The sequence below is a fragment of the Acanthopagrus latus genome, chromosome 7 (genome assembly GCF_904848185.1).
Source record: "Acanthopagrus latus isolate v.2019 chromosome 7, fAcaLat1.1, whole genome shotgun sequence".
In the NCBI taxonomy this organism is placed as follows: Eukaryota; Metazoa; Chordata; class Actinopteri; order Spariformes; family Sparidae; genus Acanthopagrus; species Acanthopagrus latus.
Window position 1 is genome coordinate 15258344 of NC_051045.1, and position 16724 is coordinate 15275067.

The 16724-nt window shown below is 42.9% G+C and overlaps 1 protein-coding gene across 1 annotated transcript; it reads right to left on the reverse strand.

Moving 5' to 3' along the window:
* acvr1ba (activin A receptor type 1Ba) lies at window positions 1-16248 on the reverse strand. Its single transcript, XM_037104781.1, has 9 exons — window positions 16023-16248; window positions 6129-6365; window positions 5776-6033; window positions 5322-5552; window positions 4540-4707; window positions 4219-4375; window positions 3423-3547; window positions 3200-3330; window positions 1-2387 (listed from the first exon to the last, which is right to left on the reverse strand). The coding sequence occupies exons 1-9, from the start codon at window positions 16084-16086 to the stop codon at window positions 2262-2264; spliced, it is 1497 nt and encodes a 498-aa protein (XP_036960676.1). The 5' UTR covers window positions 16087-16248; the 3' UTR covers window positions 1-2261.
* Window positions 16249-16724: the final 476 nt, after the last annotated feature.

Below are 16724 nucleotides of genomic sequence, written 5' to 3' on the forward strand. Positions count from 1 at the left end.
TAAGAAAAAGAGGACTTTATTGTATATCATCTATATACACTTTTCAACTAAGTCTGAAAAGATTTGCACAACATGATTTGAAATCTTGAAGTATTACTTATGAACAGGATGTCTGATGGTCATATACCCATGGCAACAAACCAAACATGGACAAGAGTGTTTTGACAATTTTGGTTCAACTGACAGCAGCCTCACATTTGCCCCCCTCCCATCTCCCCTTCTCTGATCTGCCTGCTGAACTTCTACCCATGTTATCAGTAGCAGCAACATTTCTGGGGTACACAGCCAACGATGCGAACAAAAAAGGAAGAAAAAACAACAACAGGTAGGGGGGAGGGAAGTCTCAAGTTCATCTAACCTCGGTTCAGAGGACCCAGTGTTGAGACAGCATGCAAAAATGGATTCTAACATGACATGGATTCTGGATCAAGTGATGACAGAACTAACATTAACTAAAGTCCATGTGGACATAACAGTGCAGAGCCCAACGGTGACAAACGTCAGTGTAATACTTTCATAGTTTAGTCTGCAGACAGACTTGAAGTAGAATGAAAACATGCAGTTTCACTTTACAGCACGTCAGTCTTTGAGGGTAAAAACGTCTCAACTGCTTTTCACATCTAACCTTATGTTCCCTGTGTGAACTGTCAGCAGCTGTCTCTGTCTCTGAATAAATAGCCGTTGGCAGTTTCAGAATTCAAGGTTACACGATGCTCCTAAATATTCCAGTGTCGATGAGAAAGAGATGTCACCCCGGAGGACATTTTATGGAAACAGATCTGCGTTACCGAGCTCTGAAAAGAACTCAACAAAGCCAACAATTATACATTAAAAAATAAACATGTCGCAGTAAAATTATCTGGGATCAGTAGTACCACCAAACATTGTCATAAGAGGAGCAGGTTAAAAAACAAATTCCAGCAGATGACACAGCCCATTTCCCGGCACAGTTAGAAACCATGCAGACAGATCAAAACAACAGACTTCCGAAAGTACCGTTCAAGCAAAACCATCACTGTTCAAATGTCACACTGGTGCTTGTGGCATTAAAAAGGAAAAAAAAATGCATATTTTATATACAAATCATATGTACCCATCATCAGTAGTGTCTAATGTCAAAGTCAAAAGTAAACACCCATCATGATGTCTTTACACAAAACACAAAAATATATTTAAAAAAAACAGTATTTTTCATTGCCATTTCATACGCCTCTTATTTGCTCAGTGTGCACGATGTCATTGCCTGTCACAAACGGGGTCGCTATGGCTACATCCACGTTTGCACTCTTATTAAATGAATGCGACGACCCCTTAAAATCTAACGTCTGAAAGATGAAGACTCGACTGAACGACTTGTTTTCGCGTCAAGGCTCTGGTTTGTCACATCTCATCTCACAGTGTTTTTCTTCAACAAGAATGAAATAAAAACTATCAACAAATAAATAAAAACCATCCCAAAACATTATCCCTGCCACATTTCAAAAACGAACACCAGGAGTGGACCACATCCGGTATGAGACACCTGAAGGAGCCACACGTGATGAGGAAGCTACAGTTGAGTGCACCTAATTTCTGTTTTCGTTTAGCGGCTGTTCATGCTTAACTACCAAACGTCCCATTACTTGATTTGTCTAATGAGGACGTCTTAGTGTCTTAAAAACATGCTAGTAGTCCAGACACCTCTCACACACTCACGGCTAGAAAACAGTGCTTCAGCCCCCCCCCCCACACACTCACTCACTCGCTCAACAGAATGTGATGTGTTGCATGGCCAACAGACTATGAAGTGTTATCTCAAACGTAAAAGCCACAATGTTCTCGACTCTTCTGGACAAGGTCAGTCCATTATGGGACACATTTCTGAGAGGTAAAAAAAAGAGCAAACAAACAAACAAACTAAAGAAATCCCGTCACTGTACAGTTGTAAGAATTCCTGCCATGGGAAATGAAAACAAACGTGTGATGATATTAACAGTGGTAGTGCTTTAGTGTTGTGGCCCATGGAGAAATAGGGATCGAAGGGAAGAGGGAGGAGACACGAGGAACAAAGGGGAAGGCGGGAGTAAAGTCAGGAAGGGGAAGGGTGACTCTCAGTAGTTTTGGCTAAAAAGGTGAGGTAGGCCTTGTCACAACTTGGAGTGTGGCTTTAAAACTGGCAGGGTTTTCATTTGCAGTCTGTCTTTAGTGTTTGTTTTCCTAGGGGAGTGTGGTCTGGTTGTGCGTCTCCAGCTCGCCCGTTTCCTCAAACGCCGCCTGGCCGCTCACATCTTGACATCCTCCTCCACGCTGAGCTGAGACAGGGTCTTCTTGATGCGCAGGGCAGTCAGTCTGGCTGCTCCGTTGGCGTACCAGCACTCCCTCATGATCTTGCCCATCACACGCAGTGACTGCATGGGAAAAGGAACACAGGTTCAATTTATTAGACTGAGACAAATTATTAAACAGAAGAAGGGATTCAGAGGGGACAGCTCTCACTTTACAGACATTAGGAAAATTAAGCCTGTGTAAATTTCTGACAGTCCCAGTGGTAGTGTATTGAATTAGCAGTAAATTTTAACGATTGAGACCATAAACAAATGAGAAAACTGTTTACCAAGGTAATCAATCAAGTGAGAATTTTGGCCCCTTTCTCTTAAGACTCCATACAATCAGACTTCTTCTACTGCTGGCCATTACTCACCAGGCTGATTTAAGGCACTTTGATTTAATGATTATCTAATTATTGATTATTCTGATGGCAGAAGAGGAAATATTTGACGATGTGATTTTTCCAGTTCAAAGATTAATAGAATGTGATATATTAAAAAATGTAAATAAATATATCTTAATAAACACCAACTAGGTGTGTAGACAGGTGCCTTTAAAACATACTTGCCTATAAACATATTTTTTGGATATTAAATTGTAAACTTTAAATTATAAATTTTAATTTAATCCATAACCTAAATAAAAGAGGTTGGCGTAGGTTGGTCTGGAGCCCTGAAGTTAAAATATTTTTAAAAATTAAATTAGTAAGACAACACAATTATTTTAATACTCCTGCATAACCTTTTATTGTTAGCAGTTCATATCCAGCTCAGGACTTCCTGTACAATCCAACTGATAAAGCTGAGCTGCCTTCCTATACAGCCGCTGAATGTATTATTAGAGGACGGCCAGTGCAGCTGTTGGTGTTTAGTCTATATAGAGTGAGACATACCTCGTAACTCTGCCACCAGTTGGGCACATTGGGCCTCAGTTTCTGGTCACACACCACCTTCCTCATCTCCTCTATGGAGGGGTCAGAGGGCACCAGGTCGTAGTAGGGCAGCTGGTACTCCTCGTGGATACCTGCAGCACACAGTGAAGAAGAAGCCCTCTCACTCTCATGCTCCTTTTACACATACTGATTCAGTGACATCAGCTGATGAACGTAGTCTTACCTCCTGCATTACAGCGACGTGCAATCTCCCAGTACACCAGACCCAGCGCGTAAATGTCAGCACACTTAAAGGAATCAAAGTGTTTCATGTTGATGGTTTCGTCCAAGACTTCTGGAGCCATATACCTGAGGTGGACACGAGGGGCAGGTGGTAGTACATCAGTTTAGATTCATTTTCAGTCATTAAAAGGTAGTAACAATCAGACTTTTGGCCATTTTATGATATAATTCAAGGTTAATGGTCTCTGTTAAATATTGTATGTTATTGTCAACCACTTCAATATAAAAAGGGACTAAAATCAAGAATGCATCTCTATGTATGTTGACTTTTCTATCTTATTAGTAGCACTCAGCCCTAAGCTCATTAGGTCTTAATGAAGATAGTTGTCAGCCATTAATTTAATCTATTAATTCGTTGGAGTAAATATCTCTGATTCCAGCACCTTAAAATGTAATTTTCCAGTTTCTGATGAGTGAACTGAAGATCTTTGGACAAGACATTTAAGGACATCATCTTAGAAAAGGATGAAAAATGTCTGTTTCCTTAAGCCTGACATTTTTAAGACTAGGCGACCAATCAAATTACCACATTGACCTATACTATTTACACCACAGCGACAGTTCAAGCTGTGGCTCACTAGTATGTCTTTAATAGTTTTTTTACGGAGGTCCTATGGAATGTAGACAACACTTGTTTGTGTACATGGGATTTGTAGATAATACATAAAGTGTACAATGTTTCCCTTCAAAGAACTGCATATCTCTATTTGTGTGCTTATGATGATGGAAACATTCACCTCTTAGTGCCCACGCGCTGGTTCGGTGCTATATCGATTGTGTCTGTGATGGACTCGTGGCGGACTGCCAGGCCGAGGTCAGCTATAGCACACATGCCATTCTTCTTGACCAGGATATTTTTAGACTTGAGGTCACGGTGAGCAATGCCAGGTTTACCTGCAGGAGACCGGATAACACATCATTATATCTGCATCAAGAGCTCAGCAGAAATAGCCCCTGCTTGTTGAATGTAAATAACCACTTTGTGCGCTGTTCTGTTCCCGCTGAGTTCATTTGTTTATTCATTGCCTGCTACGTTTTTACATGACGGGTCATCTCACCCTGAGTGCCGAGGATCTCCATGTGTAGGTGTGCCAGGCCGCTGGCAGCAGACAGGGCCAGTTTAATCATGCCCTCGATGGTGACAGAGTAGCGGTTCAGGTAGTCGAAAAGAGAGCCATGCTCGTGATAGTCTGACACCAGCCACAGCTGAGTCCATGTGCCATTGTCTGGAAGAGAGCAAAACAAAATGAGTCAGAGAGAACTTACATTTTAATTTTCACTCAATTACTGGAAAAGTTGTAGGGAGACACTACAAGTGAAAACGTGATTTAGAATTTATCCAGCTATTTTATTTAGTTTATTAACATGTCTTCTTGCAGACTTGTGGAGAATGAAGAATTAAAAGTGAGCTAGACAGTGTGCAGTTTTGTCCTAATTTTTTTGAGACTCGTGGACATAAAACACTGAACAAACACATTTAGGTGTTTATTTTAGTTCAGATCCCTATTCTGTAGATTATTTTATGCATATTAAACTTGTTAGCCTTATTTACATATTTAATCACTGGTAATACAAAAAATAATTGTCTCAATCTATATAATCAACTGGGGAAGTTTAATGGTAATTATATATATTTTTTTACTTGCAGTATCTCCCCTTAAACTCAGACAGAACTCTATTCTGCAAAAGAAAATATGGCTCTCTTCCACATCCAAACCTTCTTTTCTTTAGATTTGAAAGTACTTTGACTTTTTTGTTGTTTGGATAATCTCAAAATGTAGCTGAACAGTGGTCCTTGATAATAAATATAAATAGTCCAGGTCTCCATAAACCTCCTCACCTTTATTGTCTGCTGCTATGAATCCCAGGATATTTTCGTGGCGCAGCATGATTGTCTGGTAGATCTCTGCCTCTCTGAACCAGGAGCGCTCCTCTCTGGATGAGAAGATCTTCACCGCCACATCTCCTCCCCTCCATTTCCCTCTCCACACCTCCCCAAAACGTCCTTTTCCTATTATCTCCTGTAGCACAATGGTTCTAGCCACCGTCCGCTGCACAAACAGGGGCAAACCTGCAGGGGGCAGCAGAGAGATGACCAAACATTTAGCCAGCATTCCACGTATGCATGTTCTGTAGGTGTAGGTCATTAAGGGTTGCGGATGAATCATTCATGTTCATATTTATAGAATCACATATAGAAGATGGCTCTGCTTCTTGGTCTTTGTGTTTCAGAACTACATATCTTTTTAAAAATTTCATAACTATGTCACATCGGTGAGGCACCATGTACTGACCAGATCCTGATCCAGAGGTGGACATGTCATAGATGAGGTCCTGCAGGGTCTTGTCCTTGGCCAAGTACAGATGGTCACAGGATGGGTCCTCAACCTCCAGCCTCTGCCTGTGGCTGTAAGCCCTCTGATGATACTGGAACAGAAATACTCCGACCATCAGCAGCACGCAGAGTAGGAACACTGGCCCTGCGATGACCGCCACCAGTTCCACCGGCCCCCAGGAGCCCCCTGGGCCCGACCATACTTCTGTTGTTGGGACTAGGAGGAGAAGCAGATGTGATCACTTTAACATTCTGTGCAATAGTGCTGCCGTTGGACTGATGGAGCTCTCATGATTGATGATGTAACCTCACCAGGGACTTTCAGGTCAATACTGTTGCAGTAATCTTCATAGCAGCAATGTGTGTTGAGCAGGCCTTCAGCGCTCAGACAGTAGAAGGGCTGTCCAGGGGGGACCAGATTGTCCCGGTTAATACAGATGCGTACGTGTTGCTCCTTCCCCTGGATGAAGTATGTGGAGGCCATGCAGGCGCCATCTGTCTCGCACTCATAGCCTTGCTTCTCACAGTTTGTGCAGTTACAACGTAGAGCTGAAGGAATAGACAAGAAAATAACAGCTATAAGTTTTAAGTCATCCATAGCGATTCAACATTTTGTCCAGCAGAGGGCAAGCCAACCCCACAGTTTCAACACAGGATGTAAAGAGTATAGAGTCAATTCAGTTGTAAGCATTCTGTGATGTGCAGACACAGAGCTTGAAATTGAGCAGCAGCAGCCAGACGGCCCCAGCGGCCCTGAAATCAGATCCTTCACTGCAGATGAACCCAAACATGCAGGGTGGAGACGGACCTGCCCAGTGGGACAGACAAAGTGAAACCCAACAAGGGGAGAGAGCTCCTGCCAAATCCCCAATGCAGCATTCTGCTCCATTCCTCTCCTCTGTCTTTCTCACACTGACAGAGAACTGCCACTGTTTAAGCTAATGAGACAGGAGTTTTATTAAACACAGCACCCTCCTGCACAGTGACCTATTAAAGCTGACACAATGGAACTCAGCTGCAGCCGCTATAATGATAAAACTACTGTGGTCCATCTACACACTCACTCCGCACAAATCTGCCACATCTAAAGCAGAGCCAGAGTTGGTTGGGCAACTAAGAGAGCAACTGCAAACTGATTAGATTTGGAGTGAAATGTGATTTTGAGTCATAGCACACATGCTTCTCATTTAGATTAAGGTCAGTACAAAAGGCTTCTTCCAAGGTTTTCTGTGACTAAATAGAGCGCAAAGCAGGACCAGGCAAGGCTAGATGGTAGTGAGACTGTGGGACTAGTTTTCACATGGGGGAAAAAAAAACAAAACAGAGAAGTGGCTGAGCTCAACCAAATCCCTGTCAGTGGTAAATGACAAACTGTCTGACTGACAACAGTGCCGTGAACGAGGCGTGACAGGCCAAGAGCCGATCCATGGTTGGAAAACAAAGGCTGGACCACTCAAGACTAATCGCTGTGGACTTACTGAAGACTAGGCCACCGTACCAACAACAACACAGTAGACACAAAACAGGGAGGAATTTCAATCCCTATTCTCCTTGAAAAAGAAGCAGCTCAGCATCAGTTGGACCACTGACAATGTTTGCCACGGAGGAAAGAAAAGATTTTAAGAGTGGCAAGCTTCCACTAATCCCCTGTGTCTTATCCTGAGGGTTTCTTTGACCAGATGAGCTCACTGATCTTCCCTCTTTGTACCAACTTGGGTCTCTGTCAAAAGGTGTCAGCAGATTTAAACACATTCTTGAAACCAACAGAGCTGTCACACGATAAGGCTTTTGTTCAGTGTTAAAAAAAAAAAAAATTCAAAATGACTGATGCACTGATTGCGCCATCACTATGTTAACATCCAACAGGCAAAACCACAAACCTTGCTGTCATAGGTTTCAACGCTACTGAAGTCAGGGAGGTTGTGTTCTGTGTGGGAATGTTTTTTGCATCAAGCCTGTATGCTGATGTGTCTTCTCGTCCACTGAGCAGTAACTGGAAATGTGGAACACTATCAGTAATATTTCTCATCTGTTTAGTGTTTGCGTGAGTGCATGTGTGTGTGAGTGTTGCTCTCCAGGAGGTGAGCGGGAAAGTGGCAGGAACTCTTGGCTGACTGTGTCCAAAATCACTACAGCTCGCATGCAGATGGAATTTCCTGCAGATTACACAGAGGTGAAGCAGGCTGGGCCTGATAAAGAGAGAAAAACAAGCTCTGTGCCACATCACACTAATCTGCAACATAAATACAGCAAAATATTTTAGTTAAACAAAAACAGATGACAGGAGTAACAGCTGTAGGGTTAGAAAGCTTGACGACACTCCATATCCATCATCAAATCAGACAACTTGGATCCCTCCTTCCCGCCATTAAGCTCCTCTTGTTTAGGCCTGATGTTGACAACTCTGCAGCTACTGAGTCCAGACACGAGCCATTTTGGTCCATCCATCCTCAAAGTAAGTGCAACTTCTAAAACCGTGTACATTTGTGAGAGACAGCCGTCACTCTCCACTCACATTACAGCCAACTGCTGTAAACTACATTTAATCTTTAGTTTCATCATGAGAATCAACCTGAGGGTTATGAAATCATCTCACCACACACACATTGCAGTAATAGACAGCAAAAAATTAACAACAGCAATCTGATGAGAACACCATGAATCTGACATGAACAGGCACATCCATCATGGAGACTCTGTGTGTGGCAAGACAGATGGTCCACAGACATACAGACAGAAGCTCAGGAAGGAAACCAAACATGGCTGGAAACACACACATTCCCCTCCCCAGTCGGCCATGGATGGCTTGTGGTCTACCAAGAGTTTGGTTTGTGGTGACGTCTCCGTTTCGTTAAAGGTTGTAACTATACCATATGTAGGCTGCTTACACACAAAACAACAACACTATGGGTGGCCTATGTGGAATAAATAAATAAATAAATAGATAGATAGATAGATAGATAGATAGATACATAGATAGATAGATAGATAGATAGATAGACACACAAAATATCAAACAACGGTTTGGTGATGAAGACCCACTGTCTTTTTTAATGATTTAGCCTCTCTGATAAAGGCTTTTTAATAATTATTTACTTGTTTTGACACCTCTTTCTTACATGGACTGCCTGGGTTGCCTCTGTTGTTTGAGGTCATAAAATATATATTGATGGAGACAGAAAACATTTATAGATAAAATAACCTGATCCAGTTACCTAAATACAAAACAAATTAAGGTCATTTATCACATGGAAGAAAAAAATCCAGTGAAGCCAATATAATATTGTCATGAAACAGGCCTAATCACTGATTCATTTCCCATTACAATCTAACACCACCAGAAATATTAAAGGGATACTTCTTAATACAAATCTCTACGAGTGGACAGGTCATTCACAGCAGATGACACAATGTAACCTGAAAAATAAAAAGGTCAATCCACAGTGGGGCTGCACAATTGATCAAAATATTATTGAAATCCCAATGTGGCCAAAGGCCCTAATACCCTAATCGCAGAAACCTTCAATTTCTTTGATGAAGAGAAAATGTGTGACAGAACAACATCATACTGAAGTACAAGAGTCCTGCAGAGACACCCTGCTCTACACATTTTGTACTCCAGATGCAAGAAAACATATTTGTTTGATACAGACTCCATTAGATGCCCCATCATTCTGATTTAAACTGAGAATTAAATAGTGACACAAAAATTATTATTCTCGCTGATCGTGAACCATCTCACACTCATATCAAATTACTGATCTCACACCACTGTGTATATCCTCACCATATCACCCAGCCCAACATTTCACAAAAGATGGCACAATGTGTAAACAAGCCCTCAAAAATGAAACGTAAAATAAAACTTCAATCATACCAGACAGCCCACTGGTATATAACTAAGAAAGAACTCCTGGCACACTAGCATTTTCCTAAATGCCATGTTGTTCGCACAGTGCTCTGCATATCTAGAAGGATTCAGAGCAGAAGTGTCAAAAAGCTAAACTTGAAGGAATAATATCAAGCCTAAATACACATGGATCTGAGTAGAGGCCGGGTGTGTGTGGTTTTTGAGTGAACTCTGCTCTTGTATCCACATAATTGGTGGTCTTTACACTGGCCCTTTGTGTGGAGATTAAGACGACATGAGGAGGGATTGGACTGGCCCTGCACGAACAAAGAGCGGAGTGGAGTGGGGGAGCGCACTTCTGCATGGAGCAGCAAGCGTGGGGGGATGGGTGGTGCACTACGCAGGGGACAGGGCCAGGGGTAACAACCTCGATGTTTGGGGGCTGCTCTGGGCCAGACAGGATGGGGGCTGGTCCCAAATTGGGCAGGACAATACGTAGGGGAGGGGGCAGAGGGTAACGAGGGGGACTTACGGGGCCCCCCAGCTGCGATCGAGGTCTGCCCAAGTGACCAGCTGCGTCTGTCATTAAAACCCAGTCTAGACTTTGACTTGCGGGAGGGGGTAAATAACAGGAAAAGGGGAACAGTGGAAGAAAGAGGGGAGAAAACAGCGCAAAGAGCGATTCCTTTGAGCTGCTAGTGTGTGAAGTTCCTATCATTCCGTTCATGTTGAGACAGGAAATGGGAGACACCGTGAGGAAGGGATTAATAAAACATTGTTGCCATAACCAGCGCCGCCTTAACTTGGACCCACTAAAAACCACAGCATAGTCCCATTCCAAACACCTTCACACATTAACCTCGATGACCGTGTTGTGTGTGTGTGTGTGTACATGTGTTGTTTGGACAAACTCGTGCGGCGCAACTCTGTCAAAACAGAGGTGAACTTTGTAGTACGGCAAGATGATGAAGACTGTGGAAAACGCTCTTAAGCGTGCTTAGCGCAGGGTGGCGGAGGTTACACACACACACACACACACAAAGTGGGTTTCTGGGGGCTACGCGTCGCAGACAGAGACAGTCGGTTCATGCGTGTGTACGGGGAGCAGAGCACCATTACCAAAATGCACCAGCTGAAATTAGATCCATACAGATACCAGACTGAGAGCTGATCAAGACAAGCAGACGCCACCAGACAGTGTGAGTGCACACACACACGCGCGGGCCGGCACACACACACACACGAGCACACAAAACTGTGTCCTAATCAATGCTAGGGGAAGGAGGAAAGTCATTACCTTTGTCTGCATCTCAGGGTCAGATTACTGATCTGATTCTAAAGTGAAGTCTCTGGGGCTGATGCTGCTTCTACTATCTCTACCAACCACCACCCTCGAGGCTACATCCCATCCTGTCTGTCTGTCTGTGGCCCTGGATGAGTTCAAAGGCACACAAGTGTGAACTCAGGCTCACACTGGACTGCTGCACAAATTCACAAACTGGTCAACGTTGCCTCTATAATGCTGAAGTATGTTTCGGTATTGTGAGCCAATTTATCTACCATGTGACTTGAGCTTAAAAACCCTTCTGAGTATTTGCAGAGACTTAACAATTGCTCCTTTTTCTTCCTCTCTACAACTGTTGTTTTACCCTGGTAACAGTTACAGCTGGTTATCGAGCTTCAACACTGTTTTGGGACTAACCAACAGATAGGCCTGTCATGATCACTACTTCATTGACGTATTGTTAGGGTCTGGATGATAAAAGATTTTATTGTGTATGCTGACGAGGACCTCATAATAAGTGCTCATTTTTGGGACAATCATTGATGTCCTCACTTTAATTACTTGATAAAGCTGTCTAGCTAGCTGCCGTTCAGTCATGAATTGGTCTCCTGATTTATTTTGACTTTGCTTAGCCTGTCAACATGACATGAAGGCTGAGCTTGCACACTATCCCTATTTATTTCAAGTTTCAAGAATATTTGGATGGTTTTCAGGATAATATCGTGAATCATAAATATGTTGACCAGCATAAATGTGACATGAAATTTTCATACTATCACATATTTCCTTATGATACTTATCTTTTATATATTGTACGTATCTTACCAACTTATTGATATATGATCATGACGCTGACCATTTTTGCTGACCCGATAAGTTAACATGCAAGTTTTTTTTTACAGAAGCATGCCACCAACATTAGCTAAGACGTTGCCAGGACGACAGGGTTTCCTACCATTACAAGGACCTAAGCATTACTATTAAAACATTTTATTGATTGTTTTGGGTATGCAATTAAATGTTATGATGTTTTCTGTATTGAGGATTTACTCATATTTTTTCAAATTCCAATACAATGTCGAAGTATTAAGAAACAAAAGGTCATTAGTCTTTGTAGTTAGGGTCGACACAGATAAGAAGTCAAAGAGACTGAAAACCAATATTTGAGACCAATATTCATTTGTAGTAAAAATGAAACTATGTCAAAAATTGAATGGAAATTTGATGGAAAAACCCACAGAAAATTTAATGTTACAGATAATCGTGAAAAAGCTGAATATCAACCAGGTAATGGGCCAGGGCTGAATGCTCAATATGTTAAGCTACCAGCCTTTACTTGGTAATGCATGCTTTCATTGTCTAAATAATAAGCAGACACCAAATAGAATATTTTGGTGCTGACTGTAAATCAGGGCTACCATTCAAAACAAAATATAAGTGTAGATAATGACGCCATGCTGCTCAGCGTGGAAATGTAGTGCATTAATGTTATTTAGCATACAATGTGTAATTGGGTAATATTATGACACCAAAAACAACTAGATCTTATTACCATCATCTAATAGCCCCAGCCCTAATGCTGTGCTGATGTAGGAATACACAACGACCAGTAGAAATGGTTCTGCCACATTAATCTTAATAAAATTAAATTTATTACACAAAAAGAGCAACTTTGCACACTGGAGTTTATTGCCAGGATGACATTGTAACTGCCAAGTGAAACACACTCAGTTTCTTTTTGAGCCAACATCACTTTGGAGGCCGTAGAAAGACAAGACGTAGACGTTTAAAACCTAATTGGAGAACTAGTTAGATAATATAGACTTGCACTATAATCCTGGGCAAAAGATTTCTTACACACTGTCCTTCTCTGGATCACACCAATCAAAGCAAATCAATGTCAGAGAAGTATTGTAGAGAAGGAGACTGCACACCTTCCAGCACAAAAAGAAGTAGGCAGAGCAAGTCTAATCTACATTCCAGCAACAGCCAAAACACAAATCAAACACCTCTACAAAGAGACATGTAATGGAGGACGGGTGTCAGGTTTAGCCCTATAGACATGAACTCAAATAGCTACCGGGTCTGTCTGGGTGTACTGTGACAATAACAACTCTCTGTCTCGAAGTACACTTAAGGTACGGCACAAACCACTGACACAACGCATACTATGAAAAACCTTTTAAATAAAGAGTACATAGTAAATTAACCTCATGGAGGAGGAGTGGACAACCCAAGGTGAAATTGCTGCCTGGTAGTGGTGGTAGTAATCCCTTGTGGTCCAACATCAGTAATGGCGGAGCTGGGTCAGTCAGAGGCTACACTGTCTGCTGTAGCAATTAGGGCTCTGTGCCTTTGGGCCAACAGAGGTCATTAACAACACTCGTCATTATGGGGGGAAAACTAGACCACCCCGGACCCGACCTGACCCTGACCGGCTCTCTGCCACATTGTAGAAATTGTTAGTAAACAAAGATCTCTAAAAAGGAGGAGGTGTCTGAGCAGGGGAGAAATTATATACATGGGATGTGAAACTTAATTTGATCATAATTCAGCTGCAGGGATCCAGCTGCTAAAAACATCTATCTATCTAAAACAGGCCTCAACAACTGCTACACAATTAGGGGAAAAACTCTCCTTTTCAAGCTTAAGCCAAGTGGAAATACTATCCCCACTCCCAAGTCCAAACTCTCTTCTCTTCACAGACACACACCTTTGAACCCAATAACTTTTCTATCTTTCTCCGTGCCTTCCCTTGGCTCTGAAAAGAATGGGCAGGTGTACACATGTTCCAATCTGACTCGCTCACCTTAACTCCTTCACGTCAAATTTGACATTAAACAGCACCTGTAGCAGAGTTAAGCTCTCCTGAACAAGTTGAGAAGTAGGGACTTTTCTGTTTTCAAATCGGCCTCTCTTTGATTTTACACAGGAGGGAAGCCAGGGAATGACAAGACTCTGGCACAGCCCTGATAGTGTGTGGAAGGGCCACTAAAAGAGAGTGCAGAGTGCGAGAGATAGCTCGAGTTAATTTAGCCAAAGGCCTTCCTTTAAACACAGCCCATGCCAGAGCTTTCTTCAGCACCCTATGGTGTCAGTGAGTAAGTGAAAGCCGAAGTGGGACCACAGATAACAAAGTACAGATTAAATTCTGATAAAGCACCCAGGCTTTTATATGACAGAGACAGAGAAAGAGGAGGGTGGGAGGAAAAAAGAAAGAGAGGGACGCGCCCTACCTCACGGCAGTGTGGTTGACAGTGCCCATATCACATTGCTATTGTGCTCAATGCACCCAGGCAGACTGCGTCACACAGGCATGTAATGCCCATAACACCAGTGACTCCTAAATCCTGATGAAGCCAACAACACGTGACAGATTCATCAAAGCTGTGAGTAAACAGTATTCTCACAAAAACATAACTACACTCGCCACAGGCCTGGAATCTGCTCTAGTGTAGCTGCTTTCAGGTTTGTCTGGTTTCAGTGCTTGCATGGTAAAATCCATTATATGGTGTGAAACCATGGCTCCAGACAGACTTGTGGGCCCCTTAACACGACAGACCCCGCCAGCTGGACAAACCAATCATCACCCCCTGTCTGCTAATGCTGCACCCCAACCCCCCACTCAACCCTCACACATCACTGTTAATGTTGGAGTGACCCAGTCAAACAAACTGACTTCTCAGGTGTGATAGTTTTCTCAGCATACCTCATATGAACTGTGCAGCCTTAGTATACCGAACCCGTATCTAAATTGAGCGGGGGAGGAATATTTTATGCGTTTCTTGGAAGGATGACTCAAGTGTTTAAAGCGCCACACACACTGTAATAGATGACAATGAAGTCAGGATATTTACTCTGGCACACAGACTTGATTTTTTTTTATTACTTAGTTTATCTGTAGAGTGGCATGTTGAAACAAGGCAAGATGACTGCAGTGACGGCCAATTTTTTTTTTCCTCTTGCGCCTCAAGTGAAAATCTATTCAATCCTAAAATGTAAAAGTGGGGCATTCGGAGAAAGTCAAAGAAGAGTGGCTGCAGAGGAAAACAACCACAAGTTTAGTGCAACATATGCCCCAGTCCAGGCTGTGGTGGGGTGCTGGGTATCAGCTGCTCCAGCAGACAGGGAGGATTCAGACTGAAGCAGCCCCATAACTGGCGCCTCAAAAGGACCCCACTTGCCACATTTCCATCACAATGAACCCAGACTTCAACTCTGACTTCTGTCTGGGACGTCTGAATGCACGGCTGTTGTCGCCCTATGCCAGCATTCACTTTGTGCTGGAGGCCACTAAGCAGCCTTTTCACTCCTTACAAATGGACACCAATGGAAGAGCTGCCAGTGTTTACACTCAAAAACACATTTCATGCACAAAGTAGGTTAGGCCTGCGTTCAGAGACTCCTTTTCTGCTGTTATCCAGCGCACACAACATGTGAGGGGAAACTGTAACCGACCACACTGCACATGCCTAACCAGCCTGCTATCATTACAGGGTGCTGTGGTCGGGCAACACAGAGATAAGCAGTCACAAGCCTGTATTGAGATTGTTTTGTAAATATGTTAGCATAACAGCGACAGACAACTTCAACACCAACTGTGGACTGGACCCGTTTTATTATTTATACATATTCACAATTAAGATGCTTCAAATTCAGCCCCACAGCTCACAACACGGCCACAAATATCAAAAATATTCAACTTTAAACTGTTTATTATCTAGTTGGCTAACCGACGTTAGCGGGCGCCTCGAAACAAACAGTCCCACCATGTTGTTGTTGTGGTTCAGCTACTTGCTCCGTGTTCAATGAACGTTCATTAACACGTCGGGGTTTCTCACTCGATACAAATAAACTAAAAAACTAAAAATCACCATCAAGAGACAAATAAACAGCGTGACTTTTGGTCGCTGGAGAAGAGCAACCGTCGTCTTTGAGGTCGACGCTAGCTAGACGCGGTTAGCCAAATCCCCGATCCAAGAGCGCCATGACGATGAGCGACAACAGGCGATGCCCAGTCCAGGAAAACACATCGAGACAAAAGCCGGAGAGGTGCTCAGCTGAAACTTACCATTACCGACAGCCACCAGCCCGCACAGGGCCAGCAGCGGCAGGGCAATTCGTTTTAGAGCCATCTCTTCTGAATTCCCATCTCTCCCGCGATGAAATTGCGTCCGAAGTGTGTCGTTTGTCAACACGACCAGACCTGAGACACAACCACAGTCCGACCGCACACACCACACCGCCAAATACTTACTAGCCAGCCAGCCAGCCAGCCAGCCTGGCGAGTGACGTGTTTAAAGGGGTGTGTGCGTGCATGTTTAAAGGGGAGGGCTGCACGTCCCCCTGCTGCCTCCCAGGTCAGGATCCGTGGGGTAAATACACGGCTGGATGAATTACAATCTTTAAATCTCACACTATCAGAGGACAAAGTGAGCACAGTCAACATACAATACCTGGACTGCATGAGGGAAAGCAGTCAGCACAGCTCTACATTATCATATTACTTTGTTTGTCTGTTCTTATTATATGTATACAGATGAACGTAATGGTTAAGCAAAGGCTGGCACATTTGGTGCAGGTGGGATTATATCCAGTGCAGATATTACACCATCTTTATCTGAGTTTTTATTTCCTCTTTAATTAACATTGGTTCATTTTTATGGCTGAATGGACTGAACCTTTAACCTTGACTGAAGTCACTACATTACATAGCAAACAAAAAAAAAGGTCCAGGTAACCAATTTAGATTTAATGACCATCTTTCCCTGTT